This window comes from Bactrocera neohumeralis, chromosome 6 (genome assembly GCF_024586455.1).
Source record: "Bactrocera neohumeralis isolate Rockhampton chromosome 6, APGP_CSIRO_Bneo_wtdbg2-racon-allhic-juicebox.fasta_v2, whole genome shotgun sequence".
Classification (NCBI taxonomy): Eukaryota; Metazoa; Arthropoda; class Insecta; order Diptera; family Tephritidae; genus Bactrocera; species Bactrocera neohumeralis.
In genome coordinates this window covers 76,805,192-76,819,923 of record NC_065923.1, presented here as the reverse complement: position 1 = coordinate 76,819,923, position 14,732 = coordinate 76,805,192, and the positions used below count along the sequence as shown (strand labels likewise).

General features: G+C 32.7%; 2 protein-coding genes across 2 annotated transcripts; one reads left to right on the top strand and one right to left on the bottom strand.

The window, feature by feature from the left end:
• The first annotated feature begins 1,427 nt into the window (after positions 1-1,427).
• LOC126761556 (short/branched chain specific acyl-CoA dehydrogenase, mitochondrial) lies at positions 1,428-10,816 on the top strand. Its single transcript, XM_050477857.1, has 5 exons — positions 1,428-1,602; positions 1,836-1,941; positions 8,787-9,094; positions 9,526-9,696; positions 9,810-10,816. The coding sequence occupies exons 1-5, from the start codon at positions 1,570-1,572 to the stop codon at positions 10,431-10,433; spliced, it is 1,242 nt and encodes a 413-aa protein (XP_050333814.1). The 5' UTR covers positions 1,428-1,569; the 3' UTR covers positions 10,434-10,816.
• A 1,246-nt stretch (positions 10,817-12,062) lies between these two features.
• On the bottom strand, positions 12,063-13,243 carry LOC126761557 (ninjurin-B). Its single transcript, XM_050477858.1, has 3 exons — positions 12,581-13,243; positions 12,370-12,524; positions 12,063-12,287 (listed from the first exon to the last, which is right to left on the bottom strand). The coding sequence occupies exons 1-3, from the start codon at positions 12,876-12,878 to the stop codon at positions 12,156-12,158; spliced, it is 585 nt and encodes a 194-aa protein (XP_050333815.1). The 5' UTR covers positions 12,879-13,243; the 3' UTR covers positions 12,063-12,155.
• Between the last annotated feature and the right edge of the window lie 1,489 nt (positions 13,244-14,732).

Below are 14,732 nucleotides of genomic sequence, written 5' to 3'. Positions count from 1 at the left end.
AAAAAATAAATTAGTTAACAAAATTAAAAATAAAACAAATTAAAATTTTATTTTTTAATTCAATATATACAATTTTAAAATTGATTTTTAATACCGAAATCAGCATTGGCATTAAAAATGAAATTAAAAGGTAATTAATTAAAAAAGTAAAAATTAAATTTTTTATTGTAATAGTAAAAATTTTTTATTGTAATCCCAAAATTTTAAGCCGATTTTTGGTATTAAAAATTTATAAAAAATAAATTAGTTAACAAAATTAAAAATAAAACAAATTAAAATTTTATTTTTTAATTCAATATTACAATTTTAAGCTTGATTTTTAATACCAAAATCGGCATTGGCATTAAAAATGAAATTAAAAGGTAATTAATTAAAAAAGTAAAAATTAAATTTTTTATTGTAATAGTAAAAATTTTAAATTTAATGTTTAGTTCAGCTTTTGGTATTAAAAATTTTATGAAAAATAAATTAATTAAAAAAAATATAAATTAGATTTTTTTAATTTAATAAATTATTATTTTTTAATTTAATAGTAAAATTAATTTTTTAATCTCAAATGGAGAAATTAATATGGTTTTTGTATTAAAAATTAATTACAAATAAATTTAAAATTAATTTTTGGTATTAAACATTAATTATAAATAAATACATTAAGAATTGTTATTTTTGAATTTAATAATAAGTATTATAAAATGGAATTTTAATCTCAAGTTAAGAAATTAAACTGGTTTTGTATTAAAACAAATTAAAAAAAATTATAATTCGGTTTTTGGTATTAAACATTAATTAAAAATAAATTAGGTAAAATAATAAAAAATACAATTTTTAATACCAATTGAGAGATTTTAATAAATTTTGCGGTAATAAAATTAATTAAATATACATTTTTAATACGTTTGTTGGTGTTAATTTTTTTTCAAACCAGTATTTTAATAATAATATACAAAAAAATAAGAATTTAATTAACATTTGAATTAATATTTTTTTATTTTGTAATTCAAAATACGAGATTTAAACTAAAAAAAAAAATATTAAAAAAAAATTAATTTATTATAACTTAGTTTATTATAACTTTTTTATGCCAAATACGAGATTAAAAAAAAATAAATTTAAAAAAATTTAATTTTAATTTTTTTTCTTTTTTCATTTAAATATTTTTTTTTAATTTTTTTTTTTTTAATTTTTTTATAAATTATTTGCAACCTTGATCTGAGCCGTATCTCTGGGTAAAGCTTTTCGCATAAAAAAACATACATAACATACATATTTGCCTATTTCATATATTGACACATTTACCTAATATTTATAATACATGTGCCCAGCCATGTTGCTAACAGCTTCATTTAACAGCGGCAACTCTATTTGACTTGTGGTTTCAGCAACACTCCTATCAATTGCACAGTGATCAAGAATACCACATTCAATTAGTTCGCTTAAGTGATCTTGCAATCAGACAGTTGTTTTCAGTTCGATTTGATCGTTTCAGAGCTGCTGTTGTTTCCAAAATTGTATCGTCCAGTTCTTATTTATTTTTTAATTAAAAATTAACAGTTGTGCATAAAAAGGAAAATGAATTACCTGAGAAAAATACCTTTACGTATGGTAAGTTAAGCGATAAAAGCGCACAACATATGCGTGACAACATACTTTATATACACAGTTGATAGAAAATATGTTTAGTCTATATGTATGTACATACATATACTTACATATATAAATATATATAGATGTACACATATAAATATATATGTATGTACGCGCATATTTTGTTCAATTAATTGAAACACAATAAAATCAAATCTCGTTGCTGTCGTCAAATAATATTTTTCATTTAGGTTGCTAACACAGTCCTGCGCCAGCAGCAATGCATGTCCAGCGGTACAGGTGCCATGTCAGCACTCACTGTCCTCACTGATGATGAGCGCGTAATGAAGGAGACCGGTGAGTAAATTATGACACCTTTTATTGTATCCGTATATAATAGCAGTAAATGGTGGAGATGAAGGTTATCCTGCGTGCGCGTACACGTTTGTACATGAAGAGCTACGTATAAACATGTACATACGTACATATATGTTGCAGAAATGTGAATATACATATATACATACATATATGTAAATATTGTTTTTCTGGAATATAGCAATAATTTTTGATTAATTAATTTTGAGTATATAAATTTTTTTTCCATACATATGTACATACATATGTACATATGTATATGTATATGTACATACATTCTTTTAAATGCATTTTTTTGTTGCCATAGTCGGAATCTTACATTTGTATATACATACATACATATTTAGATACTGTGTACATACATATGTATGTATGTATGTATGTACGTGATTGTACAAACTAATCTTGCTTTTTGTCTATTGATAACGTTACATAACTTCCAAAATCTTAGCTGGTGCTAAAGTTTTATAAACACAATGCTGCCTCAACGATTTCTAGAACAAAAGTATGCTTATAAAAGGGCTATCAGAGCACGTAAAATAAATTATTCTACGTTCTCTGTGGATATTCTAATGTTGTTTTTTTTGTTTTTGTGTTTTTGAAATGCTGTGCACGCTCGCTATCTAAGCCGGTTGGTTATGTACAAACTAATATGTATCTTCTAATACATAACATATGTACATACATACATACATATGTATATGTATATAAAACACAGGTAGATACATCCGTATATACATATGTTTGTACCTAAAGTCCAGCCATAAAGGTAAACATGCCCACATATTTGCCACAACTTGGATATACATACATATGTTTGTACATATGTGTATACATACATATGTAAGTGTATATGTTTATATACATCAGCATCAATAATTTATTTGTGCTTCTAACAATTTACAATAATAGGTATTTTTTTCATATTCCTCTTGCTTTTCATTACCTACATATGGAATAACATTTGCGACAGGCAATAATTTTATTATTCTTTTTCCATAGCAAACGACGAAAATATTAATATAATATATGTATATATATTAATATTAATATAATTAATATTCTAAAAATTTCATTGCCGCTTTGTTTTCGTTTTGTTATTCTCAACAGCCATTTCTGTTATTGCTACGCAAAGAAAAGAGGAAACAGTCCACATCGTCAAATTTAGTTGGTATTTTTCACCGCTAGGGGGCGTTGCTTGTTTCAAGTATCTTAATAAACGAGTGTTATAAGTTGGCATTGTTAGCCGAGGCCGATAACAAGCTACGAACAACACTTGTAAATAAATTTGTAATAATTTTGAAGGCATGGGTTCGCATCCTGTTCCGTAGCGCTGCGAATTTTCGCCGTTTATGCCGCATATTTATCCATTTCCATTTATACCATGTGTTTCCGATCTGTGTTGACATTATTTGAATTTGAATTTCGAACATGCAAATTTAATTAAAACTAAAATATGTTTAATTGAATATGGCGCAGTAGGTAGCAAAATTATAGATAATTAGTAACAGTTCCTCCAACCTACGTTTGTGTTGCATTGTTCACAAGCAGTCAGCGGTTCAGATTGCATACAATAATTTGAAAAGCGTTACACTTGTGATAGAGCAAATTAAATGAACGCCGCTGTCAACGTCTCCGTGTTGTACTGTTCTAGTGCGCTGGATGTGCGTGTCTGGCATGCGGTTATGTTCGGCACTTTCCTTGAGAGTTGAATTGAGACAACACATATGCGTGAGCAAGAGTGATCAGCGCCTCAATTCGTAGTTGGAAAGTTGACAAAATTATATTTATTTAAGAATCTAAAGACTTATAATATAATAATTTTATTTATTTAGGAATTATAAGACTTACTTACTTTTAACTAATGCTTAATAATTTACTATATAATACGTTATATATAGTTTTTTATAAACTAAACAGCATAAGCTGAGTCGATTTAGTAATGTCCGCCTGTCTGTATATAAAAATGAACTAGTTAAAAAACCACAGATTTTGAGATATTGATCTTAAAATTTGCAAACGTCCTTTTCTTCCCTAGAAGCTGCTCATTGATCGGAATCAAATCCTTGTATGGAAAAGTTTTTTATTTAACAAGCTATCTTCACGAAATGTAGTACAGACTATTATTTAAAGAAACAGTTTAATGTCCGAAGAAATTATTCAAATCGGCCCACTATAGCATATAGCTGCCATACAAACTGAACGATCGAAATCAAATCCTTGTATGGAAAACATTTTTATTTGTAAATATATCTTCACGAAATTTGATACAGACCATTATTTGAGAAAACGGTATAATCTCCGCAGAAGTTGTTCAGATCGGACTACTATATCATATAGCTGCCATACAAACTGAACGATTGAAATCAAATCCTTGTATGGAAAACATTTTTATTTGTAAATACATACATATATCTACACGAAATTTGGTACGGCCATTATTTAAGAAAACGGTACAATCTCCGCAGAATTGATTGAGATCGGACCACTATAGCATATAGCTGTCGTACAAACTGAACGATCGAAATCAAGTTTTGGCTTATAGAATTGTTTATTCGTGAAGGGTATTCGGGTTTTTTTCTTGTCTTAGTTAAAAATCGCGACTAACTGTAATTACGTTTTCGTACATGCATGAGTCTTCAGTATTTCAGGTACTAAAAGGAAAGCAAACACGCTTTGTTTGGTTATCTTGATCGACAATTGCCTTCACAAAAGAAAAAGTTAATATATACTACTTGTATGTATATATATATGTTCATGCATATAAATACACATATCAGAAGAAAACAGTGTTAAAAACGTATTTCAAAAAAAATCTGCATAAACTTTTATAGATCGTTTTGAGCTCATAAAAAAAGAACGGAAACGGCAGCAATTATTCGAAATTTGTCTTTGAAAAAATAGGGGTTCGGCGCCTCTCATAAAACGAAAAATCAAGGTTAATTCGTTAGATGATAATTTTTTCCAGTTCACTCCCAGAGGACTTTTTAAAATTTAACTTTTAATATTGTTCATATATCCAAGACTCAACGCCAGTTTCATGACATCCTGGTAGTCGGATAGCATTGCTTCACAGACGTTAACGTGACGTTTTTTTCGAAAACATTGAGTGATTTTGGAACCAAGCGTGCTTTCACTTTTCTTAGGCCGAAATTATCTTTCAAAATGGTTTTCACTGATCCTTCCGATATATCAACGATACCAGTAAGATTTCTGAATGTTAATCGTCGATCCTCAAGCACCAATTCCTTCATTTTATTGACAAGTTGCTCATCAGTTGATGTTGATGGCCGTCCTGGACGTGCTTCATCGTCAACGCGATTTCAATCAAAAACACTTGCTCGCGACTAACAGTTATCACCGAAGACCTTTTCCAACATTCTGAACGTTTCGGCACCAGAAATTTGATTCCGCACACAAAATTTAATGGAATTTCTTAATATTCAGAAAGACAAACGTATACTAAACACTAACGATTATTTTGATGTGACCTTTGGCGCAGATGTCACTGTCAGTCATACCAACTTAGAAAAAGATATTTCGACAAATGGTTTTGGTTATAAAATGGTTATATATAGGTTATACATACATATACGACAGCGGGAGGTTAAAATTTTATGATACATATATATATGTAATATGACGTAGTAAGCAATAAAATTAATTTCATTTTGATTTTTTTGACGATACGTAGTTTTGCATTTCAGGCCCCGATATACTTTATAAGATTTCCGCTAAACCTTCTGAGTGCTAGACTTCGTGGGTACCCTATTACACTCTGTTTAGGGTATAAAAATACTCACATATGTATGTATATGCGACAAATGTTTTGTCAAGTCAAACGACGACGCCGCTGTTGTTGTTCTGATACACTTGTCCGCCAAATAAACATCGCTAAAGCGAATTTTAGAACTGGTCCGAACGCTTCGCAAAGCTGTTTTTTGTTATAATTACACACACACAGCGGTCTATTTATACTTGTATCGTATTCGTGTATGCATACACGTGCCACATCAATAGAAATGTTAAATTATATTATACATATTGATCTACACATACACATACACATATGTGTAAGTATGTAGCATATGTGTGTACCTAAATATTTATGAATATAAATATAGTCAACAAAGCAAGAAAGCAATCTAATCAGTTTATGTACCAACATATGAGTGTGTGTGAGTACAATTGGGCAAAAGAGAATAAGATACCAGACATACATACATGCATACATATGTACATTCGTGCCTTTTTTATGAAATGTGCGATTCACTTTTCTTTGAGTATATAAATAATGGGCCTGTATTTATACAAGTATGAATACAGAGCACTTTTTATGCTTTGGTAACAGCTTTTAAAAGGGTTGACTGGAGAGTAACTGATTTTCATTACTACCCGTTTGGCATTAATTGCGGCTAGTTCGGGTGTATTCTTTGAGAACACAGCTTTTTTTGTCAATATGTATAAAAAAAAAGAAAAAGTTAACTTCGGTTGCACCGAATACAGGAATATCCTTCACAATTTCCTTCAGTTTGCATGGCAGCTATATGCTAAAGTCATCCGATCTGAAAAATTTCTTTGTATATTTTAGCGTTGTCTTGGAAAATAATTCTTGTCAAATTTGGTGAAGATATTTCGTCAAATAAAAAAGTTTTTCTTATAAAAACTTTATTTTAATCGTACAGTTTGCATGGCAGCTATATGCTATAGTTATCCGATGTAGATAATTTCTTCAAATAATATAGTGTTGTCTTTAAAAACAATGTATGTAAAGTTTCGTGAAAATATCTTATCAAATTTTTTCTTATAAAGACAATATATTGTCAAATAAAAAATTCTTGTTTTTCAAATACAAAAACTTTATTTTAATCGTTCGGTTTGTATGGCAGCTATATACTATAGTTGTTCGATATCGGCGGTTCCGAGGTCGAAAGGAAGTGTGCAAAATTTTAAAGCGATTTCTCAAAGATATATGTTTTGTAGGGTTCAGTCGGATCTTCCTCTTGGTTGTTTCAAACTTTGTGGCAAGCGCAACACCATACCCTGTTCAGGGTAGAAATATTTATTGTGGTAGTTACCTGATATCTATCACTTGTTATTTATTAGCTCTCAAAAAGTGTGTATATATGTACATGTATGTGTGTGTGTGTATATATATGGTATTATAAAAGCTTGGATTTCAATGTGTACCACCACGTTATGAATTTCCAACAAATTCCAATAATATATGCATACATACATATTTACATACAAACATTGTGCATATCATATATATGAACTTGAGTGAGAATTTGCCGCTCACGTTTACCGTATAAAAGGAGGTATGCCAAGCGCTGAGCTATACTATATACATATATACATATGTATATATACCAAAGGCATAAAATGTGGGCTTGTCTGCTGAGAGAAGCATATGACGTGACACGATCAGCTCATTCACGCAAAACTTCGATTGATGTTATTGACTATTTTCTATTATGTGCATTTATTACTTGTTTATTTTCATAATAAAACTGATTTAATACATACATACGTACATACTACTGACGACAGATCCGATTCTATTTACATTAGAATTACTTGCGTTTCGAATTACTTACTTACTAAATCCATAAATTTACACATTTTAGTGCGAGATTACATATCATCTGAGCGAATTTGACACGGTCTGATAATAAAAAATATCATTTTCATGAATTTTAATACAAATCTGTATTAAAAGGCTATAAAAATAGGCTCCTTTTGAGTCAATACAAGCGTAACAATTGGTCCAATTTCCATACACTTTTTGCCTTGACTGGAATGGCTTTCAGTGCCTTCAGCGAATGACTTTAATGGACCCATGTCACGGTTCCGCGAAGCGAATTTTTCAGTTTCGAAAACAGAAAAAAGTCGCAGCCAGTTAAATTTGGCGAGTTTTGACAGAGCGATTGGCGCTTGTTTTGTGTTTTATGTTTGGTCAAAAAGGTCAGTCATAATCATGCCAGAATGTGACGGTGTATTATCGTGATGAAATATCTGTCCACAAATCCGATCGTTTATAAAGAAATTTCTGCATGTAAACGCCTTAAAAGAGATCAAGTCTTTGCCTTCTTCCTTGGTACTACAACTGTGGGTCCCAAAACTTCACCAGTTGCTTCTATTCGTTGCAAGGTCACGTCATTTGTACATGCCAATTACAGCCATGTTGCTATACACTTAGTCCTTCCATTGGATCTTTGCCTACCCTTACTTTCATTGTCTACCTATGGGTGTCGAAACGAAGGAGCTTATCGCTAGAGTATCATCTTCCATTCCGGGCTATATGGCTTAAACAAATTTTTATAATCCCTAAAAAACTTCGCTTTAAAAACCGTCGGCTCGAAACCGGTTTTAGACACATAGCCTCTCAGGCTATGATGAATGATCCGTAGAACAATTTTCCCTCATAACCGATATTTCCGTGTTTTGGCTACCTGTAAATAGACCTGCTCTAATGAGTATAGCCCATTAAAGTGGTACAGCCCATAAAAAATTATTATTTTTTATTGAATTTTTGAAACTTAAGACTTAAGATCAATTATAGTAAGATATAGAAAACAAAACTAAGAAGCCCTAGACTCTGAGTCACAATATTAGCGCAGGGTTGCACCAAAAATGTTGCCCGTTTGTTGGAGCATCTGTCATAGTTTGTTCGATTCGTTACTCTTCAACTCTTCGCTAACTGAAGAAAGCTATTTCCATATTAACATTTTCATGGTTTAATGTGTACTTAAGCAATTATTATGTTTAATTTTTCCACTTCGTTGTTAATTAAATATAAATTTATGTTTCTCAAACATTTTTAGTTGCCAAATTGGCTCAAGAACAAATCGCTCCACTTGTTAAAAAAATGGACGAGGAACACAAATTCGATCCCTCAGTGGTGCAGGCGGTTTTCGAGAACGGTTTAATGGGCATTGAGGTTGATCCAGATTTGGGCGGCAGTGGTTGCAATTTCTTGACCACCATACTAGTTGTTGAAGAGCTGTCAAAGGTTGATCCGGCCGTTGCTGCTTTAGTTGATATCCACAATACTTTGGTTGTCTCTCTAATGATGAAAGTCGGCAGTGAGGAGCAGAAAAAGAAGTATTTACCGAAGTTGGCGCAAGAATATGTGAGTATTGTGCTTAAAATACAATTAATAACTTTATGTTATTGACAATAACTCAATTATATGACAGACTAAATATTTACAAATCTCGACAGACACCCGTTTGATTATAAAACTTTATTATAGAATAAATATACAGGCCTGATAGAGTGCATACTTAAATATTTACAATACGTAACAGTAAGATCCATATTGCTAATGAAAAAATGTTGTTGTGAGAGAGAGTCAATACCACATATCCGGCAATATAATTCAAGTATTTAAGCTGTCAATTAGTAATTTGTAAATTAAGCGTATAACGAGCTTGTAAATATCAATACTTGTAAATACATATATTGGGTAGTCGAAAAAGTCATTTCGTATTTCTAATCAAACTTCAACTTATTTTTTCTATATTTACAATTTATATCACTGTTTTTTTTTTTTGTTTCTAGCCTGGCAGCTTCGCTTTGACTGAGCCGGGTGCTGGTTCGGATGCATTCGGTTTGAAAACTGTTGCCAAAAAAGATGGCAATCACTACGTGATTAACGGCACAAAAATGTGGATCTCCAATTCCGATGTGGCTGGCGTCTTCCTTGTATTCGCTAACGCCAAACCAGAAGCGGTAAGTCAAATCATTAACTACTGCCAAAGTGCATATATAGAAAATTCTTTAATATATATGTATATATATACAAGTAAATAAATATATATTTTCTTAATTTTTCCTGCGCTTAGGGCTATCGCGGCATCACCGCATTCATTGTGGATCGCGATACACCCGGTCTAATTGTGAATAAGCCTGAAGACAAACTGGGCATACGCGCATCTGGCACATGCATGATAACCTTCGATAACGTACGTATACCCGAAGAGAATTTACTGGGTGAATTCGGTCATGGCTACAAATATGCTGCTGGTTTCTTAAATGAGGGACGCATCGGTATTGGCGCACAAATGGTGGGACTCGCGCAAGGTTGTTTCGATCACACCATACCGTATCTCTTGGAGCGCAAGCAGTTCGGCAAGGAGATCTATGAGTTTCAATCCATGCAACATCAAATCGCCACGGTGGCTACCGAGATTGAAGCGGCACGTTTGCTCACCTACAATGCGGCACGTTTGCAGGAGCAGGGCAAGCCGTTCCTCAAAGAAGCCGCCATGGCCAAGTTCTTCGCGTCAGAGGTGGCGCAACGTGCCACCATCAAGTGTATTGACTGGATGGGTGGCGTCGGCTTCACGCGCGACTTCCCACAGGAGAAATACTATCGTGATGTTAAGATTGGCGCCATCTATGAAGGCACCACCAACATGCAGTTGAGCACAATCGCTAAAGTGATCAAGAAGGAGTACGCCAAGTAAACTAGAAAAGAGATGTGAGAAATGATGGCGTTACAACAGCTTGTTTGTTGTATGCCAGTTAGAAGGCAGGTGCAATATCGTAACAGAAATCTACAGTGCATTTATTAGTGTATTGTTTGTGTGATGCTGCAAGATCAAAGTCATGCGCTCAATACCAGATTAACTTGTATATATGTACATATCAACATATACATATATATTATTATATACGTATGTAACGTTGAAAGCAAATTTCTAAAACTATTTTTATACACCTTTCCCCATTGTTATAAGTTAAATTTATGTAGTCTGTAAAATATGTGCATTTATTACATTTTAAATATACAAATATAAATAAAAGAAAGAAAGTAAATAAACAAATTATAATGAAAAAGTTTTTAATATATATGTTTTTAGATTTTTTTTAGTACAAAAAATACAAAATTTATTATTTTTGTTCGAAATTAGCACCGAAGTTAGAATACCCGTTCCCACGACAGCTGAGTCTACTTAAGTGGGACGGACGCGGATTTTTTCAGGCAAAGAACCTTCAACTCGTAAAATTTCTGGCGTTACAACAAAAACAACAACAACCCTTCACCAATAAAACACTTTTTATACAAAAAACTGATTTCGTTCAGCCGGCTTGTATGGCAGCTATATGTTATAGTCTTCCGATCTGAACAATTTCTTCTGGTATTATCACATTACGTTGGACAGTAATATGTGAAAAATTTTGTGGTGATACTTTGTCAAACAAAAAAGTTTTCCATACAAAATTCGTGAGGAATGTTTAAAGATTATCTCTTTCAAATGCTGGCCGCGACTACGTCTCAGATAGTCCATCCGCTGAGCCTAATTTTCGATGACTCGTTCGAGCATTTCGACTGGTAACTGGCGAATGACACGCGTATTGTTTTGGTCCAAGGCCTTTAAACGAATTTGGCTCGAAAACGTCGGATCTTCTTGGAACTTTTCAAGAAGGTGGCTTGGGAAGGTCGACGTAAAAGGCGCCAAGTCGTTTCATACGTCAGTTCGAGTTCCTGCGAACCACGCCGAATGACTCTCCATGGTCTTCTTGTATACTCTCAGCTCCGTCCGTTATATTTTCTTCACTGGGTGCTGGACCTGGTCTACTCGGTCGAGTCTTATCCAGTAATGAATGCTGGGTCTCAATATGCGTGATAGTGTTGCGAATGGTAAGCTCAGTAGGCCGATTATGTTGACCATTAGTTGAGTGGAGCGCGCGAAATACATTCTGTACAGAACGTAAACTTTCGTAATAAAGTTGATAAAGTTGTTTCCATGATGATATGCCAATCAACCCTGAACAAAAGCAACCTGACAGCTTGACACGACTTACGCGTGATCTGGCTGAAAAGCTTTAAAAAACGTACCTCTACTGGATCACACGTTAGTTGTTTTCTTCGTCCAATAATGAAATTTTTCCATATACAAACGAACTATTTTTGATTTTTTGTTTTTAAATCTAGCAATAATGAGTTATGCTGTCAAGGGCAAGAGCACTTTTTTTGAGACGTCACGTAAGTTGACGTACAAACGACTCAGTTTTCGGAATTTTTGAATTAAAATCTTTTTATATTTAAAAAATGAGTAATAATACCCACTTTTTGAACCATTGAAACTCACTCAACTTTTAACAGCAGTCTTTATTAGTCTTTTTAGTTTCTAAAAAATTTCATTATACTTTGTTATTTGGTGTTATTTGATCAATCGGACCGCCTATGGTTTGTCATCGCTTTCGGTTGTGGTAAATGCAGCAATCAGTACATTCACTACAGTTATAATAAATATGCCAAAAATCAGCAGCTCCTTAATGTAGATATAACGTCGATCGTTCTTCTTCATGTGACGCTGTAAAAAACAGTTTGCATTTCATCTACATACACACATACAACTAATCATAGCAAATGTTTTTACTATACATTACTAATACCTTAAAGATTAGCGCCAGACCTACAACAACCTGCAGCACTAAAGAGACACTCACTAGCCCCAGACTGATATAAAAGGTAGGCGCTTTGTTATTGTATGTAAGTAAAAACCGCAACTGATTAGCGTTCGCTGACAATAGTGCAATGTCCATCAAACCTGCAAATAGTGATAAATGTTTTAAATTATGAAATTTGTATTTTTAGTTTACAAACCTTCCACTACATTTTTATTTCCTGCATAATCTAAACTGTTCATACGTCCCAGCTCCGATTTAGTGGGACGCTTCACAATCGGGTATGCTTCAGGTTCATTATCCGTTTCGACAATATCGTAGCCATTGTTGCTATTGTTGCTATTATTGTCATTATTAGCATTATTGCCACTTCTGTCATTATTATCAATTTTATGCTCCGTTGCTAGATTTTGCGTTTCCGCATCCTGGAAAATAGTTTTGGTTGTAGCGCCCAAATGTATCACTTCGGCTGTTTTGGCAGTTAGTTTCGTATCCATTACAACAATTTATGCCAGAAACATTTATTTTGATAATGACGGCGAAAAAAAACAATATTTTTTTATTAATAGAATGAAACTAACTGACTTTAATCACGTCACATAAACAATATTTTTTGTTATTTTAATATAATAAAATTAACCACGATGATAGCTAGAAAATAGTTGTTTTCCTTCGCTTGACAGACAGTTGAGTGATTTGTAAATATAACATTTCATTAAGAAGATTACAACATCGCAACATACAAGTACAACAACATGTATGCAAGTTTATATTTTGATTTTTTGCGGTTTCGTGTTGAGCGATAAGAGGAATTTGGTTGCTCAGCGTTGTATTTGATATTTTTGCGCCTAAGTTTATGCAAAAGCTTATTCCGTAGCTGCATTTTATTGTACGTTGGAAGCTTTTTCGTTTTGAGTACTTGTTTGGTTTGGCGCATATAATTAAGTTTCCAAACCAGCACTGGATCATCTGAATTAATATATCGCCACTTAAAATGAAAAATAACGCAAAATCACTTTTCGTTTACAGGCGAAGCAAAAACAATATAATAGAAGCCACTCATAATGAAACAAAATTTGAGTTTTGGTTATAAAATGGTTATATATAGGTTATATATTGGTTATAAATGACAGCGGAAGCTTTAAAGTTTATTATACTTGTATTTAATGTGATGTAGTGAATCGTAAGCAATAAAAATCTCAATTTGGATTTATTTGATGTTACGTGGTTTTGCATTTTAGGTCTCAAGCTCTTAAAATCACCCTGTTGAGGTTTTACTTTTGTTGTAAGATTAACAAAGAAACGAATAAAGAAGTAAGAGTAAGTGACCAGCAAGACAAGCCACTGTAACTATAATGCATAGATAGGGTTAGAGCGGAAACTGACAAATATATGTGGTGCAACTCGTAAGGTCTTTGCGGAAGAAAGAGTTGAAGGATCCAAAGTACCCAAGAGTTTCGGTTAGTATTATAAATTGAGTCTTTAGAAACTCATAGGATCTTTAATAGAAATGTCTAGTAGCGCTTTTTGGAAATGAACTGGTAAGTAGTAGTAGAGGTACTTATTTTAATAACCTTTTTTTTGACAGATCACGAGTGAGTCGTGTCAAGCTGTCATATTATGTGAAATTTGAACTTTTATATGTGTTTCAGTTCTAGTTATGAGTTGAGCTCGTTCACAGTTCTCGTTTTTTTTCTTTTCTAAAACTGTTTGATAGTCCCTAGGTGGAAATAAGTTAGGGATCGTTTTGATTAGACAAGCCCGAATGTTGCGCGAACCGTTTTCTATAAATATTACTGTTATTGGTAGCAGCTAAATATATTGCCTAAATCGTTTCGAGTAATAATGGGTGATTCAAGTAAAAGTACTTTTTTCAATGAAATCTTCGGTGAGCAGATAATTTCACGTTTTGAGCCGGTCGATTGGTCACCAAGATCGTGTGATATCACAACGTTAGACTCTTTTCTGTGTCTAAAATTTATGCGTACAATGCAGCTTCCATTCAGGTCTTGGAGCCAAACATCATGCGTCGTGTTACCAGTCGAAATGCTCGAACGAGTCATCAAAAATTAGACTCAACGGATGGACCCTCTGAGACATAGCTGCAGCTAATATTTGAAAGAGATAATCTTCAAAGAATAAATGGCAAAGAATGTTCTTTGGTATGATAACAAACATTCAACACAAAAATTTGAAGTTTTTGGGTTTTCCTTTAAAAAAGTAGGTAACCTCGAAATGGATCACCCTTTAGTTTGTATATAATATAGAGGTTAATGTATTGCGCTTTTGAATGAAGCATGCAAACATGTACATATAAACAACTTGCAACAAAGGTTTATCTTTGACTGTAA

Excerpts from the sequence above, each read along its gene's own strand:
- LOC126761556 (XM_050477857.1), top strand. The coding sequence starts at position 1,570 with ATGAATTACCTGAGAAAAATACCTTTACGTATG. Across the intron at positions 1,603-1,835 it reads GAAAAATACCTTTACGTATG|GTTGCTAACACAGTCCTGCG; the intron begins GTAAGTTAAGCG and ends TTTTTCATTTAG. Across the intron at positions 9,095-9,525 it reads CGAAGTTGGCGCAAGAATAT|CCTGGCAGCTTCGCTTTGAC; the intron begins GTGAGTATTGTG and ends TTTTGTTTCTAG.
- LOC126761557 (XM_050477858.1), bottom strand. The coding sequence starts at position 12,878 with ATGGATACGAAACTAACTGCCAAAACAGCCGAAGTGATACATTTGGGC. Across the intron at positions 12,525-12,580 it reads AAATAAAAATGTAGTGGAAG|GTTTGATGGACATTGCACTA; the intron begins GTTTGTAAACTA and ends CACTATTTGCAG. Across the intron at positions 12,288-12,369 it reads GTCTGGCGCTAATCTTTAAG|CGTCACATGAAGAAGAACGA; the intron begins GTATTAGTAATG and ends TGTTTTTTACAG.